Source organism: Carcharodon carcharias, chromosome 7, assembly GCF_017639515.1.
Source record: "Carcharodon carcharias isolate sCarCar2 chromosome 7, sCarCar2.pri, whole genome shotgun sequence".
Lineage (NCBI taxonomy): Eukaryota > Metazoa > Chordata > Chondrichthyes > Lamniformes > Lamnidae > Carcharodon > Carcharodon carcharias.
The window spans coordinates 115283568-115299755 of record NC_054473.1 but is presented as its reverse complement, the minus strand read 5'-3'; the positions used below and the strand labels follow the sequence as shown (position 1 = coordinate 115299755).

General features: G+C 41.3%; 1 protein-coding gene across 2 annotated transcripts in view; it reads left to right on the top strand.

The window, feature by feature from the left end:
• The window catches only part of trim71 (tripartite motif containing 71, E3 ubiquitin protein ligase), a 57372-nt gene extending 48621 nt beyond the window's left edge, over positions 1-8751 (top strand). For both annotated transcript variants that reach the window (XM_041192302.1, XM_041192303.1), the window contains one exon: positions 1430-8751. In XM_041192302.1, the coding sequence (XP_041048236.1) occupies positions 1430-2881 (1452 nt within the window). In that variant the 3' untranslated portion in view covers positions 2882-8751. The remainder of the gene's footprint in view (positions 1-1429) is intronic.
• The last annotated feature ends 7437 nt before the right edge of the window (positions 8752-16188 follow it).

The window sequence follows — 16188 nt, the reverse complement described above, 5'->3', positions numbered from 1 at the left end:
GGCCAATCATTTTTCTTTTCCTGTGCTACACCTCTTAAACCCCTCCACCTCAAGTGTAGCTGAAGCCTACCAACTAAAGAGTGTGCCAGTTTAACTGTCTGAACCTGTGTAGGGGTTTGAGTTTACAATAAAGTTTAGAAAAGAGTGCACGTTTCCTCAAACCTGAATCAGTAAGTTTTGCCAAAATCCAATAGCTTGTGTCTTCAGTAACTGCTGTGGTACAGTATTCAATCTCAACTAGAGTGCAGGAGCGCTACAATTAACCTCTGCACTAGTTAGAGAGATTGAAACATCAACCAGGCTTCTTGCTCCTGGGTCTCCAAAGATCACAGCAGGAGATATGGGTGTCCAGTGAGGACAGATTGACGAGGATTTCATGTGAATGAAAATTTGAGTACGATAATGGAGGCTTTTGCAATTTGGTATATGAAGGATGTGAGCCAACTCTTTGGGAGAGGAACAGAAAACAGTTTAGAAGTGGAGGGAAAAAATGCCCTTTGCAAACCCAGGTTAGTATTTTAGAAACCACACAGCATCTGTGAAGCCAGCGGTTTAAATAGAGGGATAAAGGGGAGTTTTACATTCTACATGTCAATAACGTTGCTGTAATAGGTGATTCTCTATCTACATGTAAATTATAACCACATTTCATTAGAATGAGAATTATATAACCTACAGAAATCATTAAAAGTACAGTAGAATATTTAAGGCTACACAAGTACATAGAAATTGGTGTATCAAAACTTAGCCTGTGGACTTATTCAGGGGAGACAAGGGTAAAGAAATATCATTCTATATAGTTTCTTTAAAACCTCAGGATGTCCCAAAGTGCTTTACAGCTAAGTAAGTATTTCTGAAAGGTCATCACTGTAGGAAATGCTGCAACCAATTTATGCAGCCAATGGCAATAAAATAAGGCCATATGATCTGATTTAGTGATGTTGAGAAGTTGGCCAGTGATCTAGACCTAGTTGCCTCACTATTGCCTTGGTAATCATTGCTGACAGTTTGAAACTTGGGCTCAGTGCTTTTAGTAAAACATTACATTGTTTGCACAATGTAAACATTAACCCTAGTTTCCAGCATGAGCTGATCTCAATTTTGCTGGGAATTGGATGTTTCCCCTGAATTCAGTGCCCCTAACCTAGAAGAAAGTTGGCTTTGGTATCTGATTTTGATTATTAACCCAGCAAACCCTACTGGAACAACACCAGATCTGGATGTCATGTGAGGACAGGATCTGCCCTGTGTTCATACTAAAAAACAAAAAACTCAAAATGCTCAAACCCTCAGGGGGCAAGCAGTTAGTAAATGTTTTTTCTTGCAACAAGGGGGGAAAATTGGTTGGGTGAAAAAGTTACTTATATATGGTGGGTGAGATCGTTAGATTAGTGTTCAGCATTCTAACACTTTTTTTTAACGTGAATAGGTTGAAAAGATCCGGCAGATGAAGGCCAAGACTCTGCACCTTCAGGTGGAAGCGCTGCGTGAGAATTTAAACAGGCTAGAGAGCACTATAGACTGTGTGCAGAAAGCCTTATTGGATGGGCGAGATGTGGATGTACTCTTGGCAAAAGAACAAATGTTTGTCCAAATCCAGGACTTGAAGAAACTTAGAAACCTCCTTCAACCTCAAGATGACGACACACTTTCTTTCATTCCACCTGATGGTGTTCTGTACAAAGCCATCAAGTCACTGGGCATAATCAGTAGCAGTGCCTATGCCCCAATATCTACAGCTACTGGTGAGGGATTGAAAAGGGCATTACGTGGGAAAATGAGCAGCTTCACTGTAATCACCAAGGATCACACTGGTGAAGGAAGATCATCTGGTGGTGATTTGGTTGTAGTTGTTATCATGGGACCTGACGGCTGTCTCTTTCGCGCTGATGTTCTTGATCATCATGATGGTACCTACACAATTAGTTACTCCCCACATCTAGAAGGAGAACATGTGGTTTCAGTGACGATTCGTGGCCAGCATATTGAGAACAGCCCCTTTCGAGTAATTGTCAAAGCAGGTCGCAACTACACTGGAATTGGGCTTCCGATTTGTTCCTTTGGCGGAGAAGGAGATGAAGATGGACAGCTTTGCCGACCATGGGGTGTTTGTGTCAACAAAGAAGGCTATATTATCATCGCTGACCGTAGCAACAACCGCGTTCAGGTGTTCACACCAAGTGGAACCTATCACCACAAGTTTGGGACAGCAGGTGCCAGACCTGGGCAGTTTGATCGTCCTGCTGGTGTTGCCTGTGATCAAAATTGTCGAATTGTAGTGGCCGATAAGGACAACCATCGCATTCAGGTTTTCACCTTCGAAGGACAGTTTGTCCTTAAGTTTGGGGAGAAAGGAAGCAAGAATGGCCAGTTCAACTACCCTTGGGATGTTGCAGTCAATACTGATGGAAAGATCCTAGTGTCTGACACTCGCAATCATAGAGTTCAGCTTTTTGGCCCAGATGGAAACTTTGTAAGTAAATATGGCTTTGAGGGAGCTTTGTGGAAGCACTTTGATTCTCCTCGTGGAGTGGCCTTTAACCATGAAGGACACCTTGTGGTCACAGATTTCAACAACCACCGTCTGCTGGTAATCCATCCTGACTTCCAGTCTGCCCGCTTCCTTGGCTCTGAAGGCACAAGTAATGGTCAATTCCTCCGACCTCAGGGTGTAGCCATCGACCAAGAAGGACGCATCATTGTGGCTGACTCCAGGAACCATCGCATTCAGATCTTTGAACCAAACGGCAACTTCCTGTGCAAATTCGGGACCCAAGGCAGTGGTTTTGGGCAGATGGATCGTCCGTCCGGAATAGCCCTGATGCCAGATGGACTGATAGTAGTCGTCGACTTTGGCAACAATCGTATCCTCTTGTTTTAATAATGCTGTGTGCTTTGTTTTTCTATATTGTGGATTTGTTGCTCAGGGACAATGTCTTAATTGTTTTCCCTAGAGAAGACAGGTTTTTTTTTCTGTGCTGCAGTCATCTACCTCATGTTGGTAAAGTGTGAGCTGTGAGACTACTTCAAAACTACATAAATATATAGCAGACCTACCTCACTGCCTGCAGATGTTGGGCTAACTTAATGTTTGGATGTTTCCATGGAATGTGCAAATGTGTCCAGGCAATTGGTGCCTTTATGACCTGAATCCAAAGACTTATTTCTTAGTATTAAAATTGTCCTGTAGCTTTATTTAAAAAAAATCTCTCAGGTAGGAAGACTATTGGCCACTTCTATAGCCTAAAAAATGGCCATTTGTGGGTGACTGAAAGGCTTTGGCTGCCTACCTGCATACATTTTGTTTTCAGGGATTATTTGATATTGAATATCTCGTATGTTTAGCCCTAACTCGTCTGAATGTAGCCCTACGCTCCACCTGAATGTAAACTAAATACCTCTTTTTTTTTTTGTTTTTTAGGGTGTAATGTTCTTTGGCCTGATGCACATAATGGTGAACATAGAAGTTGTTGAGGGTTCTTCTGAGTGTTTATTTGGGGTATTTGTGTAAGGAAAATTTGGGTTGTCATTTGATACCCTGAAGATCAAAGTATATTACCTGGGATAATCAAATTATATTTACCTCAACTGCTACCTCAGGTACCGGTATAAAATCAATTTCCTACTGAATTGGTAGGCTGGATTTGGTTTCAGAGGCAGTATTACTTTGTGTTAGAAGTGTGAATTGGCTGATTTAAAAGACAGTATCACTTTTTCCTTGGGTGTTGTTTAGTCTTGATTGGGAATCTGCAGAAAAATGAGTTCAGGGTGGAGAAAGTCTACTGGTCCTGCTTTGGGAGTGGCACTGCTTCGATGCACACACACTGTTACAGATGCCATAAACTGAAATGAACACCTAACTTTGAAGATCCAATTGGTTCTCATTGCCAAGCTTTCTAAATGGGGAAGGTTTTTAAATCATCCGGTGCTTCATTGAGAACTAATGTATTTGGAAGTGATAGCTTTATCACAAAAATATTGTAAAATGCATCAAGGATTGATCAGTTCTTTACTGGTGGGATTTAGACAATGGGGTTATGTTGTCTTGTCCTTATGTAGAAAATAAGTCAGTTCTTTGGAGGGCATTATTGTAATGGTTTGTGTGTGTCGTGCGCTGGAGCAGTAGTAACACTTGTAAAGACCCATAAGGACGGGCAATAATTGCTGATTGTAACAGCGCTGTTATGTGAATATTCTGCCAGGATTCTGGTTGTATCTAATAGTTAAGGAAATATATATATATGCTGTAGTGGTAGGAACATTGGTAGAATCCATGGATTTATTTCCAGCTCTGAATCTTCCATTTTTCCTGTAGCCCAAAAGTGACCAATTAGTTTAGAAATGAGACGACGTCTCTTTAAAACTTTTAAATTAAGTTTATGCAAATGATTTCCTTCACAGCCTTCTCTTTAAATACAGATTTTAGGAAAAGAAAAAGTATTTTTACAATCTAAGAACTGCAGCAAAAAAACTTGACATTTTACAGAAACCACACTGAATATTTTTGCAAAACCTAGAAGTGGTTAACACCATAAATTGTATGATTTTAACTCTGAGCCAGTTTCATCACACCTGCTAAGATACTCCATTAGTATTCCTGCCTTGCTAGTTTGGTGACCAGAGTTAAAGGCACAATCCCATTTCCATTTCACTTAGACTGCAGCATGACTGCAAATGGCTACAAAAATGACTCATTCCATCTTTATAATAATGAGTGAGCATTGCTTTTTGGGAAGGAAGGGGATCCAAACATTTAAAGCTGTGAAGATTGGTGATTTTCAAATATGGCACTGTTTTCTTCACTTAATCAGAAGGCTGCGTGGCTTCAGTTTGGATCAAAAGTGACATGGTCAGTATTGGAACAACATATCTAGGCCAGCTCCTCAAACCCAAGGGGCTTAAGAATGAACAAATGTAGTTGGACCTTACCTCAATCCTTTGTCGTTCAGGGTTCAAATGCAAGAGCGGCTGTTTATTTAAAACTTGCATCAATTTGGCTGTTTTATCATTCCCCTGGCTGGTTGAAGCAATGTCTTTCTTTTGAATTCTTGGCAGGATGGAAGGAAGGGTCATGCTAGTCAGTAAAATTGTAATGGGAAATCTGAAATGAGGGGTAGCATTAATGTAAATTGAGGTCCACAGCCCCCCTAGTGTGGGGATGGTTGGCTGTTTTTGGTTAATCTTCAGTAAGATTGGAAATTACTTCAGAATTTGTGTAGAGCAGTCTCCATTTATAAATGTTAGTACCCTACTTTATTGTAAGCTCCCTAATGGATCTATTTAGCTTTCAAGATGAAACTGGCTAATGTGCTGCTTCAGATTGTAACAGTTGGTTGAATATGTCGTGGTTAGATGTTGTAGCATAGAATGGCTTTTGTTTTACACATTGGGAAATTGTTCATGAGCAGTGGTTAATGATTAATGCAAAACTGTTAAGGGGCCCATCAATTTGAAATACACATTTAAACTGTCCAGCTTTTCAAGGATGAAATAGGCTTTGTCTTTAGAATTAAATAAAACACTACAAGGTCTAATTCCTGTCATTTGAATGCTGTGCTCTTTAGCTTTGAGGTTTATGCAGTTACAGCTTTGGGTGGACTGCCTTAGAGATATCCCTTGAAGCCATGTTTTCCCCTTTTTAGCACAAATTTAAAGATACAAGCACATATTTGTCAGCCCCACTTTTGGGGTATTTTTAAAGATAGACATTCAGCCTTCAAAAAAAAAAATCAACTTTTCACACCAGGTAAATCTGTTATTACTGTATTGAGTTCCCTTGGGATAGCAAAATAATAAATCTACAAACCAAATTGAACCTTCTTAAAAAAAAAAGCCCTAAATTTAAATCTGTTCAAAATATGTCTTCTGTTACTGTGTTTGAGGTATTGGTGTGATGTAGGATTCACAATGGCCTCCTGGCTAGAATATTGCAGTTATGATAACTAGTTCAGTACTGTGCTTTTCCTGATGGCTCATGGTGAACTTTACTAGTATAAAGTTTGATGACCCCTCTGATCATGTTGCTTGTAATGAGGTCGTCAGCTAAACATTGGGTGGAATGGTTGCTAAAATCATAACTTGTTTTTGGATTAATATTTTGAACATTCTTTTTTCATGAGGCCATATTTTGATATGAAGCATTAAGGGACCTTTTTCAGGTATAAAACTTCAAATTACAGGTTGAGTCCAGGAGGGACAATGAAGCCCTTATTTTAAAAATTCACCTTTTTAAATCTTTTCTATTTGGCTTGTGTCTGTTATCCAGTTGGTAACTTAAGATGATCTTCGTTTAGTTTTCTCTACATTTTGAATTGGCTAGGTCAGAGCTGTGAGTGTTCAAAACTCACATTATTTTCCAACTTTGTAACTGGACAAATCCCCAAAGTCTGTTTAGCTTGAGTATTCGCAAAACGATTTCGCACAGCTTTACAAGCAAATGCAGAGTTCACTAAAAGTGCTTAATGGATTATGTTCACAATTCTTAAACTAATCAGGCACAGTACCTTACCTCAAATAACCTCAGCAAAAGATCAACTTGCAGAACCCCAAGAGGCCAATTAATTCAGAGACTAGGGTCTAAATGATACATAATTCTCAGGGAAGTGATCCTACCATCTCTGGAAGGTAATAGGGGTGCAAGATGTGGTTCTGGTGCCTTGTTAGGTAATGGCTTTTGTCTACCTCGGTGCCTCTTTCCGCGGCAGCTTCAAACTACCTCATGTTGGAACCCAATTGGCTCACTTGCCATTGGGTGAATAGCTTGCACCGGGGGCTAATGTGCAGTTTTTTTTTTGATATCGGGATTTTAATGCAACCCATGAATCAGCTGCTGAAAAGGGCATTGAACAAAAGTATATGAATGATGGTTGGCGTAAAAACGTGACTGGTTTGTCTCCTCCATCCACCTTTTTGAGAATCCCATTCAGCATGCAGTTGGGATCATCAGTTTGATAGCATCTGAAGTTCAACTTAAAACACAAACCTTCTACAATCTGAACACAACTCCTTCTGAACTTAATGGGGGATTAAAGTTGTTTAAAATATAGCATTTACAAGTATGAAAGACCACATGTTCCCTGGCATTTTTTATCAACTTTGTGGCATCAAAGGGAAGCTCCAGGAAAACTTCATGGCAGGTGACTAGTTTTCAACCTAGCCCTGTTCTGTGTTGAATGGTACCATTCTATAAATAGTTATGTAATTTGATTTAGTGACGACATCAGGCAGGCCAAACAAAAACCTCTCTACCTCCTTTGTGCACAGATGGATTATGTTATACTTACATATAGTATAGACATACATTAAAAAATATGGGATGGCTCGTTCACATTAACTTGGTAAACATACTGCCCCAACAGGTATTTAACCCTACTTTCACTGTTCCAACATGTTTTTTCACTTCCATTGTTGGGAGGTGAGAGGTTGGCAGCAAATGGGTGAGCTTTGATCAAATGACTGGAGATTCTCATTAAGGTTATTGAGTTGATAACGTGGCATTCCTCCTGTCTTCCTTTACTACTTTTCAAATGCAGCTTGCACCAAAAGTGTGGGGCTGTTTAGGTTAATTGCTGGAAAGAGGTGGCAATGCCATGCTTGGGGGCAGGGGAGGAGTCAGTGGTAAAGTAGGTTTGGGGAGCAGTTGAATTATCGTCAGTTTGGATCTTCATTCATGTACATACTTGCAAAGTAGAAGTTTGGTGATTAAGGGCACTTGGAGTTTATTTTCTAAGCTTGCCAGCAGATTCAAATTGAAGTCTTGCAGGGTTTGTTTGACCAATTACAATCCAGTGCAGTTTATTCAAAGCTGAATGATCAGAGATTTAATAACCCGTTTCACACACCAAATAGTTGGATGTTGTTAAAATGTAGACAAAGGAGTTGTTGACTTTTTCATTGACAAAATGTGACCCCAGCTGATAGTGGGAGCACCTGATGTGCTGTTTGTTTAAACAAATTGTTTTTGTGAACTGATTTTATGAAGTGCTTAAGTTTTTTTTTATATTGTGAAACTGGGTTTCAAACCACTAGTTAAGCAGACTTTATTCAAAATTTATTCTTGAGAATTTAAGTGTCTGGTCCAAGATCCAGAAATCCTGGCTGAGAAGACGTAATATATAGCTTAAAGAAGTTTTCGCTGTTTTCTAAAAACAGTGAAACCAAGTTCTGGGCTCAGATTATTTTACAGAGGCAGAGCTACAGTAAAATCAAATGTTCTATTGAGTTGTGTAAGAAGTGATTTTGCTTATTGCCTCTGTTTTTCTTTTTCTAATTTTAACTTTGTAGTCTGTGTTCTAGATTAAGGGGATAGCATTAAAATGTCTGGTGCAAGTGGTCAAAGGCCCTTTTCTCAAACTTAGACAAGTGCCTCAAAATGACGGAGCCTGTTTCTGTATTTAAAGATGTCCGAGCAGTATTGTTTAAGCTACTGTTGTACAACAACCCAGCATTTAATGTTCATCGGTGGTTACCACTGCTTAAAGGAGGGGAAATTGGGGTCCTAGACTACCAGAAAAGTGTTTGTTTTCAAAGAAAATTCCTCTTGGGGTTGTCTTTACAGTAAGGTGACGGGTAATTTTTTTGTTTCGCCCTTTTGTATAATTTCCCTCTAATTGTAAGATCCAGCCTCTGCACCAAAGAATGAGGTTTACTGACCTGGAACACTTCTTATTCCTGTGTGTTTGAAAGCCTAAAAATTGATGTTTGTGCAATTTTTATCTGGATGAAAGTTCAATAAAATTTGTTTACAATTGATGCATTCTTATGCAGTTTTTTCATGTTGTGTTAAATCCTATCACTATATACAACTGTAGCTTCAGGATTTCATGTGATATATTGGATGGGAATGAGCAGAGACATAAATTTCATGTAAATTGCAACATATCTGAATGAAGCATTTGATCATGGTTAAGTTGAAGTCCTTGCACATTCAATTTCTTCATATTATTACAGGAAATGAAAGCTGTTAATGGTTTAAAAGCATATGTGAAGTCATATGTACTGGGGAAAAAATTTTTCTTGCTGCGCAAGTCCTAATAGGTTATAATATCGGGAGCAATTACAGAGGGATCATGATGTCCTAATCAATGGACCCCAGCTGATCGAAATAGCTCGAGCACTAATCCCTCTCTGTATTGTATGGATGTTGCAGTTTTTCCTAATCGGCTCAAGTATTGGAGCAAGTATCTTACCAGCCAGAAAATGGACATGAGTTATCAAAAATGAGCAAATAACCCTTATAAAACACTCACGTTTAAAGCTTTTATGAACTTTTCAATTCAGGAATATGTGAACCTAGGGCTTGTAATGTTGCATTATCCCCAGGTTTCTGTAGCTGCAAGTACTCGGGCTGCTATAGTAGACTAGTGTCACTACTTATTGTACTCGTGGATTATAACAATGCATCAGTGTCATTGAAGTGCCATCCCCAGAATCTAACCTAAACCTGCTTTAAACAGAGTATGACAGTGTAGTGATTATTGCTACTGAATTAGTAACCCACAGGAACAAAAACAGAAAATGCTGGCAGAACTCAGCAAGTCTAGCAGCATCTGTGGAGAGAGAAACAGTTAACGTTTCAAGTCCGTATGACACTTGAGCTCTGAAGAAGGGTCATACGGACTCGAAACGTTAACTGTTTCTCTCCCCACAGATGCTGCTAGACCTGCTGAGTTCTGCCAGCATTCTCTGTTTTTGCTTGATTTCCAGCATCTGCAATATTTTGCTTTTATCTTAGTAATCCACAGGCCTTGAGAATGAGTGCCATGGTGGAATTTAAGCAGTTTGAGAATCTGAACTGCAGTTTTGCTAGAATCGAGTTGTGTGCCCATAAAGTTGTTGGATTGCTGTAAAACCCTACTGGTTCACTAATGCCCTTTAGGAAAGGAAATCTGCCATCCTTTTGTGATCACACCTCTTGTGACTCAGACCCAGAACAATGTGGCTAACTCTCCATTCCCCTCTGAAGTGGCCCAGCAAGCTACTAAAGGCCCACCACCTCGGGCAATAGGTATATACAATAAATGCTGGCGAAACCCATGTACTGAAAATTCTTTCCTTCAAAAGTAGGGGACAGGCTGGCAGCAAGCTGTGACTATCAATGGCATCACAAAAATAGATCGATTAAAAATGCATCCGGGTATTCTAGTTACAAACGCAAGTTGCTTCACATTGGATTCACAAGGCAAAGGATACATAATTTAGAACAGCTGTTAAGGTTCAGTGCTTCTGGCATTATAAAGTACTTCAGCCTTTATTTGGTTTTACAAGCTTCCATTTTAAATTTCAGCTGCCCCTTGGTACACCTTGCACCCTGTGTCCTGAATCCCAACAAAAAGGAGGCAAGTCAGTGAAGTATCAGCGACAATGACAAATAACAGCATTAAGGATTATGGGGGAAAAAGTTTTTAGGGTTGTAGGGTGAAAAGAATACTTCAGTTTTGGTGCTTCACCTAGTAAGTTATCAGACTGGTGTGAGGCTCTTACCATATCTGCTTGGACATCTGCAAAAGTTCCAAATCCGCTAACCTCAATTCATGGCACACAAATTAAACACAACAGCATGTGTTTACAAAACCACAGTAAATTACGTCCTTGTTACCTTAAGGTATCTTTCCCAAGTGATGAAATACTGAATGTAATGGAAGAAAATTTGTTTTCACAAACGAACTGAGTGCTTCGGAAAGTTTAAATGCACTACCATGGCAACTACAATCCAAGGCATGTACAATGTCATGCAGCTTGTGTAATTGGTTATATACTCAGGTGCCAAATGATTAACTGACAATTGCAGATGTGAGTTCAAGGAATCTGACTTAAAAACCAAGACATGACTCAAATGCAGAATTAAAGAATAGTTAAAGCACAGAAGATAGTTTGGCCCATTGAGGCTCAATTTTGCTAGTTCTATTCCCTTTGCCCTTTCACCTCTACACTCTCAATTTTTCCCTTCAAGTATTTATCAAATTGCCTTTTGAAAGCCACAATTGAAAGTACCTTCACCACCATTTCATGCAGCACAATCAAGATCGTAACCACTCGTGTAAAAAGTATTTCGTCATGTTGCCTTTAGTTATTTTGTCAATCACTTTAAATCAGTGTTCTCAAGTCATGACCTTTCAGCCAAAGGGAACAGTTTCTCTCTTCTATATCTCATGATTTTGAACACCTCTAACAAATCTCTTCTGAACCTTCTCTAAGGAGAACAGCCTTACTTTCTCTATTCTAACCACATAGCTAAAAATTTGGTAGTACAGAACTTGAGTATTGCTGAAAAAAACGTTATCAAAGCTTTTTGTCTTGCACTCATCAGGATAGCTCGCAAGAAATAACACTAAAAGGAACAACAATTTATACTGCATGCAATGAATGTGCTGATTGACAAGTGGACTCTGGTAGAGGCATTGCCATGGAGAATGTAACAGAAAACAGTTAACTGCTAAACTGTCGAATTCAAGCCAGGCAGGTTGATTCTTGTCAATGCTTTCCATGGAGTTTGAACCAGGGAATGGTTGTCCTCCTAAGCTTTTGTTAATTAAAAGCGGCACAATGCGTGGACATGTTTCTTCTGTCAACAAAGGACAGGGCCCTGTGTATGAATACATGTGGCTTCTAGCATATGTAAGTGAGCCACACTGCATGTCCAACTGATAATCGTTCTGCCTATCTCACAAATGAGTGATGTACCTGAATTTCAATGCTGGTGTGATGCCAGATATGTAGGCCGTAAGTCCCAACAACTGGTGAATCGTATGAAACGGCATGTCCTTTCAGCTATTCACAACAAGCAAGGTACCAACTGTACCCTACCAGCTCTCACTTGCAAAAGTCAACATTGTGTCCAACATTAGATGTGATTCTGTAATTGGATAGCACTTGCTAAATAATCCTAAGAATTACACAAAATCCATTTGATTCAGTGTGACTCACTTAACACGTGCTAGAAACCACATATTCACAGGGTCCTGTGTAGGACCCTGTCCTTTACTGACTGAAGGGGCATGTCCACACCCTTCCAACCCTAGAAAGGACAAGGGCAGCAGACACATGGGGACATCACCTGGAAGTTCCCCTCCAATCTCACCATCCTGACTTGGAAAGACATCGCTGTTCCTTCACTATCACTGGGTCAAAATCTCGGAATTCCTTCACTAACAGCACTGTGGGTCTACCTACACCAGATGGACTGCAGCAGTTCAAGAAGGCAGCTCACCACCACCTTCTCAAGGGTAATTAGGGATGGGGTAATAAATGCTGGCCTAGCCAGTGATGCCCACATCTCACGAATAAAAATATGAGTAAAACCTGTGCCTGCATACATAGAAGAAAATAATAACTGCTAACCACTTTCCCTCCTGGTCCTCATACAAGCTAATATTGTGAGCAGTTCTTTCTCTTCAGCTGTTCCTCTCCTTTTAAATCTGCTGCCATCACTATTGTCAAAAAAACCACCTTTGCCCCCACCATCCTTGCAAATTACTGTCCTTTCTCCAATCTCACTTTCCTCTCCAAAGTTCTCAAACATGTTGGCTTCCAAGTCCGTGACCGTCTTTACTCGAACTCCATGTTTGAATCCCTCCAATCAAGTTTCTGCCCCGCTATAGTTCAGAAACAGTTCTTATCAAAGTCACAAATTATTCTATGTGACTGTGATGAAGGCAAACTTACTCTCCTCATCCTTCTCAACCTTCTGCAGCCTTGACACATTTGGCCACACCATTGTCCTCCAATGTCTCTCCCTTGTCATCCAGCTAGGTAGGACTGCTCCTGGTTCCATTTTTACCTATCTAATCATAGCCACCAGAACATCACTTGCAATGGCTTCTCTTCCGGCTCCCACGCTGTTATCTCAAGAATTTATCCTTGATCCTCTTATTTCTCATCTATATGCTGCTCCTTGGCAACATAATTCAAAAGCACAGCGTTAGTTTCACATGTCGCTAATGACACCAGCTTCTCCCTCACAACCACCTCTCTCAACACTTCCCTTGTCTCTGAAATGTCATTGATTGTCTGATGTCCAGTATTGAATTATTTTCTCCAATTAAATGTTGGGAGCCATTGTCTTTGGTTCCTGCCACATACTCCATGCAATTGCCTTTATCCCACTCTCTGGCAACTTGGTTAGACTGAACCACATTGCATGCAACATTGGTGTAATATTTGACCCAGAGTTGAGTTTCTGACCACACATCTGTTCCATCACTAAGACCACCTCTGCAACATTGCCTGACTTCGCTCTTGTCTCAGCTTATCTGCTGAAACCTCATTCATATCTCTAGCCATGATTTCCAATGCATTCCTGACCAGTGAGGCAAGATCGACATTTAATAGGTTTTGAGCAAGGGATATGGGGTGGGAGGGATTGGAGGAAGAACAAAAGGGAGGGTCCATGTTAGGGTAGAGGGCAGAAGAGATTCGATGACAAAAGGTTCCAATGCACAAAAGTCAAAGGGAGTGGGAATGGGCATAGTAAAGAAACAAAACTTGTCTAGATGAGGTATGAATGGTGGGACAGCATCTCAATGCAACATGAAAGAATAAAGAAAGAAACGAGAAAAAACAACCAGTGAAAGAAAAACAAAATGGAGGTAGAGATTGTGATCAAAAATAGGATATAGGGTCTTGTGTCAAAACAGGAGTTGATTTCAAGCTTGTATCAAGCTTTGGAACACAAGCAGCCTGTGGATGGGTCAAAGATGGAGCAAGGTGGTGAATTGAAATAAGCAGCAAGAGGCTTATGGTCATTCTTACGAACTGAACAGAGCTGTTCTATCACCAAGTCCACCTTTGGTCTCACCAATGTAGATCATATCACATCATAAGCAGCAAATACAATATACTAAATTGAAAGAAGCACAAGTAAATTGCTGTTTCACTTGCGAGATGTATTAGAGCCATGGAAGGTGGGAAGGGAGGAGGTTAAGGGATATGTGTTGCATTTCCCTGTGCTTGCATGGAAAGGTGCTGTGGGAAGGGAGGGATAGTTGCCTGAGGAGTAAACCAGGATGATGCAGAGGGAATGGTCTCTTCGGAATGCTGAATGGGGAGGGCAAGGGAAGATGTGTTTGGTGGTGGCCTCAAGCTGTTTGTGGAGGATGGTTCAGTGAACGTGAAGGCTGGTGGGGTGGAAGGTGAGGACAAGGGGAACCTTATTGTGGTTCTAGGAGGGAGGGGAAGGGGTGAGAGCAGAAGTTCATGAAATAGATTGGACACAGTTAACCATGGTGGGGTGGAGGATCTTCCATTGAGGAAAAAGAAAAGACACATCAAAAACACTAGTGTCAAAGGTAGCATCTTCTGAATAGATGCAATGAAAACAGAAATTGGGAGAGTGGAATAGAGATCTTTACATGAAGAGGGGTACAAGGAAGTGAAGTTAATGTGTCTGTGGGAGTCAGTGGATCTATTGTGAATATTAGCTGGTAGCCTATCCCTAGAAATGGAGACAGAGAAGTCCGGGAAGAGAAGGGAACAGTCGGGATGATCTAGTGAAGGTGAGAAAAAGTGGAAATTGGAAACAAAGTCAATGAACATTTCCAGTTCAAGAGCAGGAAGCAGCACTGATCCAGTCATCAATGTATCAAAAAATGAGGGAGAGAGGAGACCTGAGTAGAACTGGAATAAGGAATGTTCCACATATCCCACAAAAATGGTGGTGTAGGTAGGACCTGTGCAGATACTCAGAGCAACATCATTTATTTGGAGGAAGTGAGTGGAGTTGGAAGGAGAAATTGCTCAATTTGAGAACAAGCTCAGCCTGGTGGAATGAAGGATGGGGACTGGTTGGGCAGTGGAGAGCCCTCAAACGTTCTGGTTGGGAAAGGAGGTGTTGAGGGATTGGGCATCTATAGTGAAGTGGAGACAGTTAGAGCCAGGAAACTGGAAACCATTGAAGCGATGTAGGGCATCAGAAGAGTCGTGGTAGGAAGAGACTGGATGAGGGAGTCAAGATAGGAAAAAATAAGTTCAGCCAGGCAGGTCCCATCTTCCACTCTCTGTAGGCTTGAGGTCATCCAAAACTCAGCTTCCTGTGCCCTAACTCACATCAAATCCCATTCACTAATTACCCCTGTGTTTATTGGCTTCTGGATAAGCAATGCCTTATTTTAAAATTCACATCCTAGTTCATTATCTCTCCCTCGGCCCTCCCAATTTCTGTAACCTTCAGCTCCACATTCCATGAGATATGCACACTCCTCCAATTCTGACCTCCTGGCATCCCTGATTTTAATCTGTCTACCATTGGTGGCTGTGCCTTCAGCTGCCCAAACTCTGAGATCTGGAATTTCCTCTCTAAACCTAGACCCATATTCGTGTCCACCCCCGTGGACCCCGCCATCTCACGTGGTCTCGCTGGTGCCATTGTATCAATTACCAATAAGGCCGTCTCTGATCACTTCCTTGTATCAGTCTCCGCCCACATTTCCGTTCCGTTTTGAGTGCGCAGGTGATTTAAGTGTTTGACCCTGTTAAATCTTTTTCCGTTGCTGTACACACATTGTCACTTAACAGGGCCGACTTGTGCATGGGCAACTTGGGGATGTTTGGGTTGTTGTACGACCTCATGGCCACACAGCTCAGAATGTTTGTCATCACCCCGTTCTCAAAAAGCCAGCCATTTGGCCCACTGCCCTTGCAAACTGCCAGCCCATCTTCAACATCCCTTTTCTCTCAAGTCCTGGAACATGAAGTCACCAACAACCCCCCGCCACCCACCACCCCCCCCCCCCCCCCCCACCTCCACCCCACCTCCCCAACCTCCCCCAAATCCAAGCCCATCTTTTCCTGAACTCCATGTTTCAATCCCTCCAATCAGGTTTCACAATATAGAAAAGGCTCTTACCATCCTATGTGACAAAGGTAAACTTCCCCTGATTGTCCTTCTCGACCTGCCTGCAGCCTCTGACACAGCTGACCACACCACCCTCTCTTCACTGCCATCCAGCTGGGTGGGACTGCTCTAACCTGGTTCCATTCTTATCTCTCTGATCGTAGCCATAACATTCTCATCCTTGTTTTCAAATCCCTCCATGGCCTCGCCCCCTTCCTATCTCTGCAGCCTCCAGCCTCACAGCCCTCCAAAATGTCAGCACTCCTCAAATTCTAGCCTCTTGAACATCCCTGATTTTAATCACTCCACCATTGGTGGCCAGACCTTCAGCTGCCTGGGCCTGAAGCTCTGGAATTCCC